Source organism: Gymnogyps californianus, chromosome 6 (genome assembly GCF_018139145.2).
Source record: "Gymnogyps californianus isolate 813 chromosome 6, ASM1813914v2, whole genome shotgun sequence".
Lineage (NCBI taxonomy): Eukaryota > Metazoa > Chordata > Aves > Accipitriformes > Cathartidae > Gymnogyps > Gymnogyps californianus.
The window spans coordinates 21826259-21841091 of NC_059476.1; the positions used below are offsets into that span (position 1 = coordinate 21826259).

The 14833-nt window shown below is 41.8% G+C and overlaps 1 protein-coding gene across 2 annotated transcripts in view; it reads left to right on the plus strand.

Moving 5' to 3' along the window:
• The window catches only part of LOC127017517 (WASH complex subunit 2A-like), a 36975-nt gene that overhangs the window by 15740 nt on the left and 6402 nt on the right, over positions 1-14833 (plus strand). Inside the window, exons 14-25 of one of the 2 annotated variants that reach the window (XM_050898615.1) lie at positions 482-574; positions 1092-1196; positions 2559-2675; positions 4140-4303; positions 4802-4913; positions 5859-6044; positions 7085-7267; positions 9633-9761; positions 9967-10062; positions 11150-11266; positions 12891-12953; positions 13667-13879. In XM_050898615.1, coding sequence (XP_050754572.1) covers positions 482-574; positions 1092-1196; positions 2559-2675; positions 4140-4303; positions 4802-4913; positions 5859-6044; positions 7085-7267; positions 9633-9761; positions 9967-10062; positions 11150-11266; positions 12891-12953; positions 13667-13879 — 1578 coding nt within the window. The remainder of the gene's footprint in view (positions 1-481; positions 575-1091; positions 1197-2558; positions 2676-4139; positions 4304-4801; positions 4914-5858; positions 6045-7084; positions 7268-9632; positions 9762-9966; positions 10063-11149; positions 11267-12890; positions 12954-13666; positions 13880-14833) is intronic. The other variant, XM_050898617.1, reaches the window with a different exon arrangement.

The following is a 14833-nucleotide window of genomic DNA, read 5'->3' on the forward strand; positions in this document are numbered from 1 at the left end:
GGGCTGGTTTATACTCCAAGCTTGCTGACAGTAGTGCTTGAGTCTGGAATCTTTCTGAGTTTAATGGCAATATAGCTGGTGGCAGGCTGGGGCTGTGCTGTGCTAATGCAGGAAATGATGGCTGCCACAAACTGCCCTCTTCCTTTACAAAACACAGCTTGTTAAACAAAATGGTTTTGTTTAACTCATGAGGGGGCCTGGCATGAGTTGCTGCATATGTTTTTCTGCTGAGAAGGATGGTGGTGGGAGGGGAGGCCTACGGTAAGACCTACAAGTCACTTGTGCATAGCTCTGGCTGCATGTGAGGAACTCGCTCAGCACATGAGTTTTGGACTTCAGCCCATGGGTGACAAGCTTGTGTTCTGTCCTTTCAACTGCTGGGACGCTGCCAGCAGCATGCCTCTTAGAAAGGGTCATATGATGTGCCTGCCCTTACTGAATCTAAATGGGTGCTGATGCAGTGTCTTTATTTGTCCTAAAGAGTCAACCATCTTCAGGTGAGGACTTCAAGCCTTTATCTGAAACACCTCCAAGAAAACAGAGGGGCCTCTTCTCTGATGAGGAGGATTCTGAAGTGAGTATCTCTTTAATCAATACCTACAGAAATCTTGGGATCTGAGTCACCCTGACTTCAGTCCACTCCTATCCGGGGACTCCTCATTTATCTGTAGGATTGGGAACTCTGACATCCATGCATCTACTTCCAGCCATCCTGAAAGTTCTTTCTTGCTCCAAGAGTGAAATCTCTGGGAACGTTTTCCCTGTCTTCAGAGATTTAAACTTGTGTGGTATGCACAGGCATAAATTGAAAGCCTAAAGAGGGGAAAGATCAGCAAATCAAGAGCAAGAGTCATGAAAGACTGCATATGTTTAGTCTTGTGTCCTCAGCTTCCAGCTAGCAATTAATCTGCAAAGCTGAGGGAAATCCCCGTGGAGTTGCAGGTGATTGGTACATCAGAGTAAGACAATCTTTCCCTACTTCACAGGCACACTAAACACTTTTTTTTAAAAGGAAAAACACGAATGTCCCATTTGGAGTTCTTAAACTTATAGCATTGCTTTGCAAAGTGACGTTTCTTTGGTTTACACAGGACTTGTTTTCATCAAGTAAAACTGTGAAGTCCAAAGCTACATCTCTTCCCACCAGCCAGTCCATGACAAAAGCTCCGCTTTCCTTGTTTGATGATGATGAAGAGGTAAGTACCGCTTCCTGATACTGCCTGTGTATGGGAACCCTCCTGCACAGCCTGTTGCAAATGCAGCCGGAAATATTCAGAAGTTTACAACACTAAGCTTGTAAAGGGAGCACTAAATTGATCTTGCATTGTGTAGCAGTTCTGAGCATGTGGACAGCATTATGAAGGAGAATGGTAGCAGGGACTCTTGCGAGTTCTTGGTGTCTTTTTAGTATTTTGCAGTCAGTGCATATCATCTCTGAACCTAAACATGAAGGGCATTATCCCTCTGATTGATAGGACTAGAGAACACTGAGCAATAGAACAGTTACGAGCTTCAAGAAGCTGTTTTATCCTGGCCTGTGGTACCTATCCACATGGATGACTTCTTGCTTCTCTTGTGTCATGGCTGGTGAATTCCTTTTTTCTTGCTTTTCAGTGCGTAAGAATTGTGGCTGCTAGTGTAGAAGCTGAGATCAGAGCACAGTTTGTGCAAGAAACTTAACAAAATTGAATTAGTGTGTGCTTTTCATATGTTTTTTACCCTCTTCTCCCTCCCACACACCCTCCAAAGAGCTTTCAACTCTAGGCCTGCAGCCTTCATGGTGAGTTAACTTACCCCATAGTCTTAACCTGAAGCAAATACGAGGCCTGCTCAGAGCCATAAGATAGGGGACTTCTGCAAACTCAAGATAAAGTTTTCCTGTTCAAGAGGGGGCTGCTTCCAGCTCACCTTTCTGAATAGGGGCTGTTCAGAAGCAACTGTCAAGGTAGTGAAACGTTTTGTAATGTGGTAAGGTCTCTGGTATCTGCCATGAAGGTTGTGTTATGGAACTGAAGTTCAAGTTGAGTGGAGAAAAGCATAAGTGTTAGGTGGTGAAGTCAACACATGCTTTTGTATATTCCGATGCCTATTAGTAATCTGCATGAGTGTCTTCAGGTGAAAAGTCTTGGTTCTTGCCCAGTGGTAGTGGTTCAGCTTGCCTATTGCCTGTCCTCTCAGAATAGGAATTCTCTATTTCATTATGTAGATGTAAAAACAATGCCCCATTGTGTTAGCTGCTGTGCAACACAATTGCTGAGTGGTGGTTTCTGGCTGCTGGTCAAGCCTTATGGTGGAGAATCTGTGGGCCAAAACCAGGCTGTGTGCTTACAAGTTTCTGGTCTATCAAATGCTGTGTGTGTAGAATTCCCTGTACCAAAATACTGTATCACACTTGAAATTGTCTTCAAAAAGGATTCACAAAACACCATTTCTTTGTCCTACTCACCTGAGAAGTGGATGGCAACAGTGTCTTGCATGCTGATGACTTCTCAGTGGGCTTTTCATTGTGGCTTTGGCTTTTGATTTTTTTAAATAGACTTTTTAAATTTTATTTTAAGGATCTCTTTGGTGTGGTACCTGCCAAGAAGCAACAGGAAAAACCCCCGGAAGAGAAAGCAAAACAGTCAGAGTCACTCAAGAAAGCCTCCAGCTTATTGTTCAGCAGTGATGAGGAGGTACTGAGGAGTAAGATTTGGTTGAAAGGGGTTACTGGGCTTTATGCTGGGCAAAGCATAAATCTGTTGAGATGGGAACCACAGTCAAACTCTGCTGTGTCCACATGCCGTGCCTACCCCAATCCTGTGACTTGTTTGCAGCTGAGGAAGCTGTCTGATTCTTGGCCCAAATTATCTCAGGATCTAGGTAACAGAAGTCATGTGGAAGAGAAAATCAGTATTTTCAATGTAATTTATAGAATGATTCATAGCAAATGGAGGCTGCTGCCAACAAATCTGACATAAAATACTAAAAGGGAAAAATAAGTTTGCTCTTACTGCTTTAATTTCTGTAAGGAAAGTTTAGCAGTTCTAGATAGATATGTGGTGAGTTTGTTTTGGGTTTTTGGGGTGGGGTTTTTTTGTGTGTGGTGGTGTTTGGTGGGTTGTTTTATTTGCTTGGTTTTTGGTGGGTTTTTTGTTTGTTGGTTTGGTTTTTTTAAATCTAGGGATGGGAAAAATGAAACATAAATAACTAGGCTTCCCAGAGAGCAGCCCTCTTCTACGGATGGATTAGGTGTTGTTCTGCATCTTATATGAAAGCCAGAGACGCTAAGTAAATTAAAAACTTGTCTGGAAAGTCTCTGAACTAACTCATATGAATAGGATCCAGACTCTTCATAGCCCTCCCACTCCCCAAAATTACTCTTTTGTGTAGACTTGGTTTTTATAACCTGTCCTGTAATTGCCTGTTTAGTGGATACTAGTAATATCTTTAGATGCATTTTTATCTTAATGTAGAATAAACCAAGTTCATACTTCAACATGCCTGTAGTCCTTTTCAGAAAGGGGATGAACAGAGGTGGGCAATGGAGCAAACCACTTGAAATGCTGGGAATAAGAAAACACACAAGCCAGAAAACTCTCCCAACCCCAGAAATGTTTCCTTCTAATGTAGATTTTTTACTTGTTCAGTGGGTAGGCTTGATTAAATGCTAGCTCCAGAGAGGGAAAAAAAAAAATTAGTGTGGTTGAAAGTTGAGGAAATAAGAAGTGCAGCATCATGCTCTCCAGTAATGAGGTGTCTTGGGTGTGGGTGTTGTGTTTTTTCTTGAGGTTATTTTGTTTTGTTTTTTTCCCCATACATCAGACTTGCTAATTATTTAAGTGGCTCAAATCAGGGTCTAGTGGGTGACCTTACTCCTGTGACTGCAGTTGACACTAACCTCAGTTGTTAAGAGCAGCTATAATAGTAAAGTGTGTGTACCCTGTTTTGCTGGGCAAATACTGTATGCCAAAAAGTGTCCAGGCCCTGTGCAAAGCCTGAGCAATGTCAGACTACAGTGGCTAACACAAAGGCAGGAAAATAAACTAGTAGAGAGACACAAGGACTGCCAAGATGCTGAAGTGTTTCTGCTTATAGAGAAGATGGGAAAGTGGCTTTGAACAAGACAAAAGAAAACTTAAGGGTTCCTTATTTTTAAGGAACACTGGAATGTCTCCAAGCCAGCTAAACTTCCTTCTGAAGATGACCGAAAAGAGGACCCTGCAAAACCAGCTAGGACTGTCAGTCAGCCTAAAGCTGTGAAGAAGACAAGCCTCTTTGAGGAAGAGGATGAGGAAGATTTATTTGCAATCACTAAAGAGAGGTGACAGTCCTGGGAAGGGAGCGGGGGGCATTTTTTCAGAACAGCCCAGCAGCACCCTCAAAACCAGATGGACCCAGGCATATTGCAAGTGTTGTCCCTTGCTGCTGCTGCTGAGGAGGAAGTAGAGGTGTGTGAGTGGGAATGGGCAGGGCTGGGCTCTTTTGTGTCTTTTCTATCTGTGGTGGATCATTCTCCTTGCCACCACTGAACTGGGCTCTGCATTTCCATGCCTGTGATATAAAATCCTCTTGACCTCTTTTTATCTTCACTTCTGCAGAAAGCTGTGCAGACAAGAAGGGAGGGTGGTAGAATTGTTGAGACAGTGAGGAAGCTGAGTCCTGTATCTGGGACCACTTGCTACAAATGATAGTCCTTTAATTATTAGTTTAACTTTATCACTATTAACTATTAGTTAAGCGATACTTTTAAACAGATGCAGTGCATGGCCTCTGAACCTTTTGCACTGAATCTTCCACTTTCTCCTCTCTCTCATTGCAGCCAAAGAAAGCCACAGAAGGTATCGTTGTTGTTTGAAGATGATGCTGTTAATGGAGAATCGCTCTTCAGCTCCCAATCAGCGCTACTTCCTTCAGCTGCTAAGGCTGTGGTGGTACCTCCCCTTTCTTTTAAAACTAATGTGGAACATTTAGCCTTTTTATAGTCTATCTTCCTTGTTAGGCACTGAATTTAAGTCTAACTTGTTTTAGACAATGGTAGTTCTAGCAGATTGGGAATGGGAACAGGGCAGACTGAACTCTTAAATGTAAAACTTCTTACTGCCATCAGCCTAATAGAGATTTCAAAATTTTCTTGACCACTAACCCTGAATTTGTTTTGTTTATACTAAAAGCCTTTCCTGAGAATGTTTTGAGAGCTCTCAACCATAAAATACCGTTAAAAGGAAAAAACGGCTTACTGCTGACTGTGAAGCTAGGGCTTCACCCTTTGTCACCTCAACCCAAGCTGATTCAGATGTGTCTACAGGCTTCTTACTGGCCCTCTGTTGCGGGTGCTTATACTGTCCTCTGTCTTATGAGCTTAGCCCATAGGGTACTGCCTGTCTGGTTGTGCTTTGGAATTGAGAGTAGGAGTTGCAAAAGCTTAATGCAGCTGTATCTGTAGTGGGAATTCCTGTACGTACGTGTGTGTGTGTGCTGCCCCTCTCCCCCCCCCCTTGCCTTTCTGCTTACCAGGAGAACAGTTGTCATGGCCCATAAAGATAATAGGCTGGGGAATAGAAGAAGAAATAGGCAAGCCACAGTCTAGCTGTTAGCAGTCACAGGAAACGGTGCACCAACCAGACAAGATTCCTAGGGCATCTGCTCTAAGCTTGCAGCTGCTTCCTGGCACTCTTCTACCAGACTCAAGAGCCTGTAATACTAGAAATCAAAAGTCACAAACCAGAATGTCCCATGGGAGGAAAGCAGAAGTCAAGCATGTTGCCAGTGTCCTAGACCCCTGCAGAAAGCAAACTGAGGCTCTGTTTTCCCACAGCAGTATATGCTTCTTATATACCCACCAATTTTGTGTCACCAACATTCTCTTAATTTTGCAGGAGAAAGTAAAACCAGCACAAGCACCACCCTTCTTTAATGAAGAAGAAAAGGAGGAAAATGAAGATCTACCAGATAGAGCAGTGAAGTCTAATCAGGTAGAAGATACATTGTGGTGTTTAGAAGAGCCTGGAGCAGTTCCTGTGCCTAGAGGAACAGACGTTGCAGGGCAGCAAACAAAGGAAAAAGTGAGGGATTTTCTTACATTAATCTGAAGTTTGGTAAAGGTTCAGTTTAAAAAAAACCAAACAAACAAACAATCTAACAGTGCCGCTCTGGGACAGAATTTCTGGATTGCCTCTTCTGTTGCCAAGGAGAGAATAGCTCTGTCTCCATTTAGCAAAATCACTTGTCAGTCAAACAGCAAATTGATTAAATGGCATTTAAAAGTTGTTTCCTAACTGATGTACATGAGAGAATTGTTTGGGGTTTTTTTGGGGGGGTGGGATGGGGGTGGGAATCTGTTTCATTTTTCCTCCAGAGTGGGTTGGGTAATCTTTATTCACATGAACAGAGCTTTCCTTTAAAAGGTACCCTATACTAATGTGTAGGCTTTGCTTCAAGCACAGTAACTGTGTTTCAACATACTGTCTGATGAGTTATAAATGGTGTTGGTAGCTGTGGCTTTCAGGATTGTGAATTTCTCCTGGGCAATACTGTTACAGAACAGTATTGATGTGTATTGAGTGTATTATTGAAGCAGCTTCAGCAGAACTTAATCTTGGGAATGGTCGTACTGAGTGATTGTTGGGGAATTACCAGCTGATGAATTTCCAGAGTAGTTATCATGCTTTGCACTTTCGTGAGCGCATTGAAGGTTCAGGTAGTGCTGCCCACTCCAGAGAATCCCAGACTGCATGAACTAGGTAACTCAGAGATAATGCTTAATGCAGCCTTGTGGCGCATGTGCAACCTAACACACGGATGAGGAGGAAACCTTATGCAGGAAGTCGCTTATCAACATGGCTACAGCGTAGGGTACAGGAGGAAACTTGTATCCCTTCAGAGCCATAAAGTGTGTTGTCTTCTTTATCTACTGTCTCTTGCTAATTTGCATGTCGCTCTTCTGTCTGCTTAGGAAAAATAAGTTGAACATAGTTGGCTGCTTGGTAATGGATTGCAGAACTCTGACCACTGCTGGCATTTAACCAAGAAAGCTTAGTGGTTTTTTGGCAAACCTGAAATAAATAACAGGCTGATGTGTTAATTTATTTTTTTTTTTGTGGAGGCTTTTGCAGCAGCATCCTCAGAGCCAGCCAGCAGTTCAGATCTGTTTGCAACATCACCACCAGCTCTGGAGAAAGATGTCAAGACCCAAGCTAAGAAAGTGTTAAGCTTGTTTGAGGAGGAGGAAGAGGAGAGACTGGAAGATGATGATGGCATTAAAAATGCACAGAAAGAAATTGGTGTGGTGAGTCTAGGAACACTAGAAAACACTAGGAAACAGTATTTCTACCTCTACTATTCTAGGCAAGGTTTTGTTTTTACCCTTCCCTCTCTTCATTTCATGGAGGCTAATCTTTCTCTATTTCTAAACTTCCAGATTCTTGGGTGAGAAGTTATTCCTGCTCTTCCCCATGATCCTGAATCCTTTTGTAAATTTTTCCATCTCACTAACTCAAAAGCATTTTGCTGCATGCTAGTATGAAAAGAAATTCTGTACAGATATTTTGGTGCAGCTACTTGGTGTCTGCTGTACAGAACTGATTCCCCAGTTACCCCTCAAGGTCAGAGGTACTAGGAAGTAGAAGGATGTGGAATTTGAAGCCTTGTGGTTTATCTGTTTATTTTCTTTATATTGTTGCACTTTGCTTGGTGGATATATGCCTGTGGACTTAGCTTCAGCAAGAATCATCTTAATTCTATGTTTACTTCTGTTTTTCAAGTATGTGTGTTCACTTTTTTAAAAAAGCCTCCAGTTGCCATATTCTCGCAGTCTGGCTTTCCTGATATAGAATATACCATCAAGAGGTAGACTTTGAATTTTCAGCAGCAATATCCTTGAATCCATGGCAATGTTCTTGTTTCTACTTGATGCAGATGTACCAAAATTTTTTCTGTAAACTTGAAGTCATGTCAAAAAGTACATACTGTATACTACAGTATACCACAAGGTTTCGTTGTCTTAGTGTGACCATGTAAAGTACATTGTCAACCCTAAAGGCTATACACATTTTATTCAGAAGTCTCTGGAGCTAAATGAAATAGATGGCTCTTGGAGAAAAATCCCTGTTTATAGCTGTTTCTGAGTTAAAATGGATTGTTAGCTTGAGTGCTTATTTACTTGTTGTGAATGTATCCTGTGTTTGGTTTGGGGGGGGGGGGCACATTGTGAGACAGTTGCAAGAAGCCACATCTGTCCTATGAATTTGGGAAGATACAAATCCTTTCAAATCTTTCCTTCAAAGTACTCAGCTGTCAGCATATAACAGTCACGAAGTGATTAAGGTGCTGAAATGCATATTCATGCAAAAATCAGCATAGGTAATTTAGGAACTTAAATCTTTTTGATAGGCAAATCTGAAAGGTGCTACTATTTTCCTTGCTTATCTCAGCTTAATATGCATTTCATGTGTGGATACTTCTAGATGTGCATTAGGTTTTCATGTATCTGGGCATAAACAGCAGTTCTAGTGCTCTAAAAATGTGACCTGGCTTTTGATATAAAACTAAAGCTGGTGCACAGAGAGGCCGAGAATGGAGCAGTAATAAAAATCATAGCACAGGGTGTATGGACCAAAAATGGTGTACTGGAAACTAGCTTTAGTAGGCAGCCCTTTGGGGCTCCTGGAGACTTGGACTGGGAAGGGGAGAATCGGGCTTTATTCTTATGACTGCTGCTCCTGCTGCTTGGATTTTGGGTCTGATGTTACGCTACTGTGCATTCAGTCATGCTCTTAAGAGGCATCCTTTCATTTGCGTAGGTCCTGAAGAGACAGCTGTGTCATGAAACATAGATACTGGCCTTTACCTAGACATTCAGTGGGGGCTTTGCCTTTTGAGAGTCAGACCTGGGTGCATACAGTGACCATGATCATAGAAAGGCGTTGTTTTTGGTGTCCAAGCAGCTGATATTGGTTGGTTTGCCAGATAGTGGAGGGCTGATAAGGTGATATGTTTGACTGTCAACCTTCCCCCCGCCACCAGCAAATTTGAAAGTACAAGTTCTTGCCAAAGGCATACAATATGTTCTGTTCTTCGTTGTGGGGGTGTGTTTGCTTTAATGAGAGGAGAACAGGGAATCTAGCAAAAATAATAGCTTTACAGACCTTCAGCTTTGCGGTTTTTTTAATTTTATTTTATTCTTCTTTAAAAAGGTAGCTTAGGAAGATAATTAATCAGATTCTTTTCCTCTCACTTCTCTGTCCTGCACCCTCAGCTGAAAAATTCAAGGCATAAAAGTCTTACTGAAATATAAACCTTACTGTACACTCATGATAACATACTGAAAACATTTTTAGTTGTGTTTTTTTTTTTTTTCTTCCTCCTAAGGAAGCTTTACAGGTAAATAGTAGCAGCTGGATCTCAGGTCAGCAGACACAGATACATTTTGGTTAATGTCTTCTCATCAGATTGAACTGTGAATACAAATATTGACATTGTAAGTTTAGCAAATTCGGTCAAAGTAAAATATGTAACTGGCAGTTAAAGTTGTATTTTTGTTACCAGGGTCATAGTGTAGCCTCAGGTGAATTGTAACCTGCCTTATCACTAGGCAAATAACCTCCTTAAGGAGGGAGTTTCTCACTGTGTGGATCTTTCTCCTCTCCTTCCAGGCTTCCGAGAAAAGTACTCGGCCCAAAAGCACCGGAGTCTTTCAAGACGAAGAGCTCCTCTTCAGTCACAAACTTCAGAAGGACAATGATCCAGACGTCGACCTCTTTGCCAGCCCCAAGAAGTCAATGGTGAGTTCCAAGTCCTCCTCTGAACCTGCTATTTAAAAACAGTCTTTGAAGCATGCAGCCTACTGGTGTTCCTTGTTTGAACACAGCTTAGAATTCACTGATTTCCGGGGAGGGCCAAGTGTTAATATCAGTTCAGGCATCATGGGCCAGAGCAGATGTGCTTTTGATCTGTGACACATCTTTTCTTTATCCTTTGTCTCTTTAGTCTGCAAACCGTATCCTGAAGCCATCATCTGGAGGAGGGCTTTTTGGGGATGACGATGAGGATGATCTCTTCAGTACCGCTAAAACAAACCTTCCGGTATCTGTTCCTCTACTGTAAATGGCTTATGTAAAAGACATTGGAAAGAAGTGTATGGAAGGGATTTTTTCCATATGTATTCCCACAAGAAATTAAGTGACTTCAGATCTTTTTGAGAGAATAGAAATGGCCGTTGTGACCCTGAAGGCATAGGGAACAAACAGATGCATCAAGTCTCCCAAAGCTAGGGTGAGAGGATTGGATTCTTTTTCTTTTTGTGTACCACTGGGACTGGCTTAGGTGTAAGAGAACACACCTGAGCAGAAATCAGAGTAGTAGAGTTTGTATTGTTTAATTGTTTTATTATTTAACTTGCTAATATTACTTCCCTCTAGTTCATGCATGACTGATGAGCCTTGCTCTATGACTTTTGTAATTAAAGTCTCTGCAGGTTGGTTTGATTTAAGGTAATGAATGCAGTATTAAAATCCTTGTGATCACTGGATTGTTTTTAGAGGGTGAGCAGCTGCAGTAATGAACTAGACTGCATTACAGGTGGTCTGAGGTCAAAGTCCTAACATGCATTCTAAACTGCTATGCTAAATGTATTTAGCTTAATTAAATTGAAGCCAACTTCTTACTTTAGTCTACTTTCATGTCTGTAGCTGGAAGTTAGACTAGAAAACTGGCAATAGTTCCTGGAAGCAGTTTCTTTGATGGCTGTGGAAGGGGTGGTCTTAAGTAATTAGCGCTTGGCAGCTATATATGGAGCCTGTTTGCTTGAAAACATAAAAATAGCAGTGTTCCGTAGCTAGCTTTGTGCTTTTATTTTCCCTGCTATCCTGTGCATGAGGAAACATGTATGCATTTGGAAGTTTATTGAAACTCTCATTATTTATTGTTAGCACAGACAGCAAAGGTTGAGGTAGGCTAAAGGAATGGAGGAGTGGAAGGCCCTTGTCATTGCAGAGCCAAAAGGCAATGCCTACTATGCATTGCAGAGTCAAAAGATGTGGCTAGTTTTCTTTTCAGATAGAAGCAAGATTTTAAAAAGCTTTGCTTGGTGGTTTTTTGTTTTTGGTTTTTTTGATCTACAGACCATGCTTTTTACCCGATTCATGTTGACTTGTGCTCTTAATGCTTTCAGAAAGTAGCTGAGAAGAAAACACTTAAGGCCAGTACTGGCCCTTCCTTGGAGAGCAGTAACCTAGAAAATGCTTTAAGTGCCAAACAAGATGAAGCTCTGAAGGCAGTAACTACAGAGGCAAGTACTTAAGTCTTGTGCCTTGAACAGCATGCAAAGAAAAAGGAGATGTATAGTTTTGTTTTAAATAAGTCTCTTTAAAAGATCAAAACTAATGCCTGGATTCACTGGCTGCAAAGTGGCAATGCATGGCCAAACTTGTGTCTGCTTATCAGCAGATGGACTGTTACTAGCAGGAGGTTTAAATGCTATTGATACAGTGTTTTATTCATTGCCCACACACTTGTAAGGGCAAAGTGCAAGGCAGTGAAGAACTACACCTCAGGTCCAGTTGGATTGAAAATGGGTTGTTGTTCATTCTTCTCTGAAGTGCCAGTGTCTTTTGGAGTGAATGTGATCTTTAAAGTATAGGTAGGCTTTCTCAGAAAGGAGATTAGGGCTTGCAGCACAAATCTGTGGCTGTTGAGAATCTTATCTTGGAGACTTTATGGTGAGCGAACAAGACTTTTACTCCTGTCCTTAATCTTGCAGAACCAAGGGTCTCTGGGAGAGGCAGTCTGGATCTGAATTCTGGCTTGTGCCTCACCAGAGCTGCTTGTTGGATTTCCATCTGTAGGAGATTAGCTTTTCATTGTGCGGAGTGGGTGTTGTTTTTTCTCCCCTGGGCTGAGGAACATGGAGCAAGTCTGTAGGGCTAGTAATTAGCCTGTCTTCCCTTATGGTGAAGTATTCCTTGAAGTGTAGAACCACACTCGTCTTCCCTTTTTTGTAGCTACTGACAGCTTGGTATAAGAATGATCTCAGCCTGTCTGAGGTTCAGCTGAACACCGCATGCATTTAAGTAGAGAACAATCTCCTCAGACGCTCAGATTCCTCTGTCATGCTATCGAGACCCCCAAACCAGTGTCCTAACCCTTGCAAACCCCCAATTACTTCAACCTAGCTGAAGGAGCTCTGACTGCCCAGTCACACCAACAGCAGTACAGCCTAGCTCACAGAACCATGGTAGACTACAAACTTGTGGAGAGCAAGCCTTGGGAAGAGCACCTTAGCTGATTTGGTTCTTCCCTGAGTCCTAGAATTTACCCCAGTCTTCAGACCAAACAGCTGCTCTTGCTCTTTTAGTCTAGTCTTATTTCTGGTACTGATGGCCTGCTTTCTATAGAGGAGCACTCACTTCTCTGAAGCTGTTTTCCTTGCAGGCTGAGAGGTACGATTTTGTAGCACTCTTGGCTTCCATGTGGGCTTCACTGAAGTCTGTGGCCCTATTATAGCCAGTCACAAAGAGAAAAGTTAGTTATATCATGATCTGGCAACATGGCTTCAGAGGATCTTAGGGGAAGGAATAAGCAAGGAGGGAGGGTAGCTGTCACAGTTTGATTTGACTGGTGTTGTGTGTGACCTGGAGAAGATGGAAGTTGTTGGGTTACTATGGCAAAGTATAATATTGGGTAGAAGGAGGGTGGAATGAAATGTGATAATGAAGATGAGGCTATGGCATTTGGGGAACTGAAGCTGAAAACTGAGTGACTGTAGCTCTGGTGGTAGAATGTGATGATAACAAGGTATGTTCAGAAGAAATTGGTAAGCAGTGAGCTGCTTTCTATTGATGTATTAAAATGCAAACTATGGTCTGGTTGATAACAACTTGTCCACTTGTTTAATCCAGTGTAATTTTGTGCAGAAATCTACAGGTCCTGTTCCCATTAAAACAAAAGAGCCCTCATCTCGGATTGCAAAGCTACAAGTAATTAACTTTACTGGCATTTTGACTTTCAAAAAAAAAAAAAAAATCTTCCTTGCCTCACTGATGGCTTTCCCCAAAACAAAATCTTTTTACTTCCTTACCTTACTCTTGCAATTTTTTTTTTTCAGATGGCATATTTTCTATTACTTTTTCTGTATTGCATGTTTAATATTATTTCCCCCTCCTGTTTCAGACCTGACTCTGAGCAGCACTATTTACTCTATTTGGGGGGCAGAGGGTGGGTTCCTCTTTGACCTGCTGTTCTTCTCAGCACTATTTTAAGTATGTGTAGAGACTCTTAGGGGTATGTTCAGAGACTCTTAGGGGTTTGGGGTTTTTGTTATGTTTCTCTTCTGACATGAAATGACCAATAACTGTCTATATCACAGTATCACTCTCAACGTCAGAACCCTGGTTGTCCTCAGACAGGATACTGAGCTACATAGGTGTTTGGTCTGACGTAATGTGGTCATGCTGTTCCTGAAGCTGTTATATAGAATAATAGTGTTGAGCACTCCACAGACTTAGTGAGACAGAGGATGTGGGAGACAGAGAAGCGCGTAGGTGTGAGAAAGGCCAGGCACTTGTAGAAGTAGAACTTGAATGCCTACATACGCTAGTGCTTGCTGCTTCTCTGGAGCCATACTTGCTCTTGAGCAGTATTAACGCGATCTCTTTTTTGTGTGTATGTTTTTGTTTTCTCTGTTTTGTAGGCTAACATAGCTATTAACCCTGCAGCCTTACTACCTGGTGCAATGCCTAAGGTCTCCAATGTAAAGTCCCCCTTACCAGTTCTGGACACTCCATTGCATGAGCCCAAGGATGTACAGAACAGCGAAGCCTTCTCTGCTGCAGGAAACAATGAAGAACTAGGTGTAAGCTTTGATCAGCCTATGCAAGCGGATACCTTGCACAGTGCCAATAAGGTAACGTTGGTATTTAGGACGACAGAAAGGGGGATTAAAAACACAGTCTGTCCTTGTGCAGGAATTTGTGTTTTGGTATGCAAGTTCTGCTAACAGTGTAGTCTATCTGAATCTAAATGGAGGTGTGGAAATCTAATCCTCTCTCACTTCCGTGGACCACTGAAGAGAAAGTCAAGCCTACTACATTCTTAGCTCTGTAAAGGGCTTATGCATATGCCTAATTCTGTGCCTTTTTAAGGTACCTGTGTATGTTCCCCAAATACAGTGGTTCTCCCTATAGGTTAAAGGTATTTTATATTATTATAACATCTTCTCCTGTCCCAGGAGATGCCAACCTGAAAACCATAAAAAAGGCATCTCTCTAGGCTAGCTATAAAATATGTTATGGACAGCTGCTGTGGCAAGATATCAAGAACACATCGCTGCTGTAGGTTGACCTTCTTTGTGGATAAAAATGTCATGTTGTCCTGAACTGTCACTCCCAATTCTTTTTCAAACAAAAACTTTGTTTTTAAAGAAAAAACCCACACAAAACCAAAAGAAAAAAAGTGTTACAGCTTTTGACATGGCAGATCTCTGCCTCCTGACTCGCTTGTTTTTTATTCATACCTTTTACTTTATGGACTGCAAAAGGCATATTCTAATTAAAGCTTTAGTGGTTCTTTAAAAAAAAAAAAAAAAGCTTGAACCATGTAGTTAAGATTTGGTCTCAGTGCTTATGATTTTGTAAATCTCTTGGGTTTCCCGAGAGCAGCGATTTGAATAAGATAACTTAGGATCTTAACTTTTGATTCTTTCTTTCCTTAATGCTACTGGGGCTGTTCGTTACTAGATGAGCAGCAGAGATGACTTGGGAAGATGCAGTAGCTGTCACCACAATGGCTGACATGACCCCTTAGTGTCAAATGGGTTTGAAGCTTGTACATCAGACTAATGCATTACCATGTAGGCATA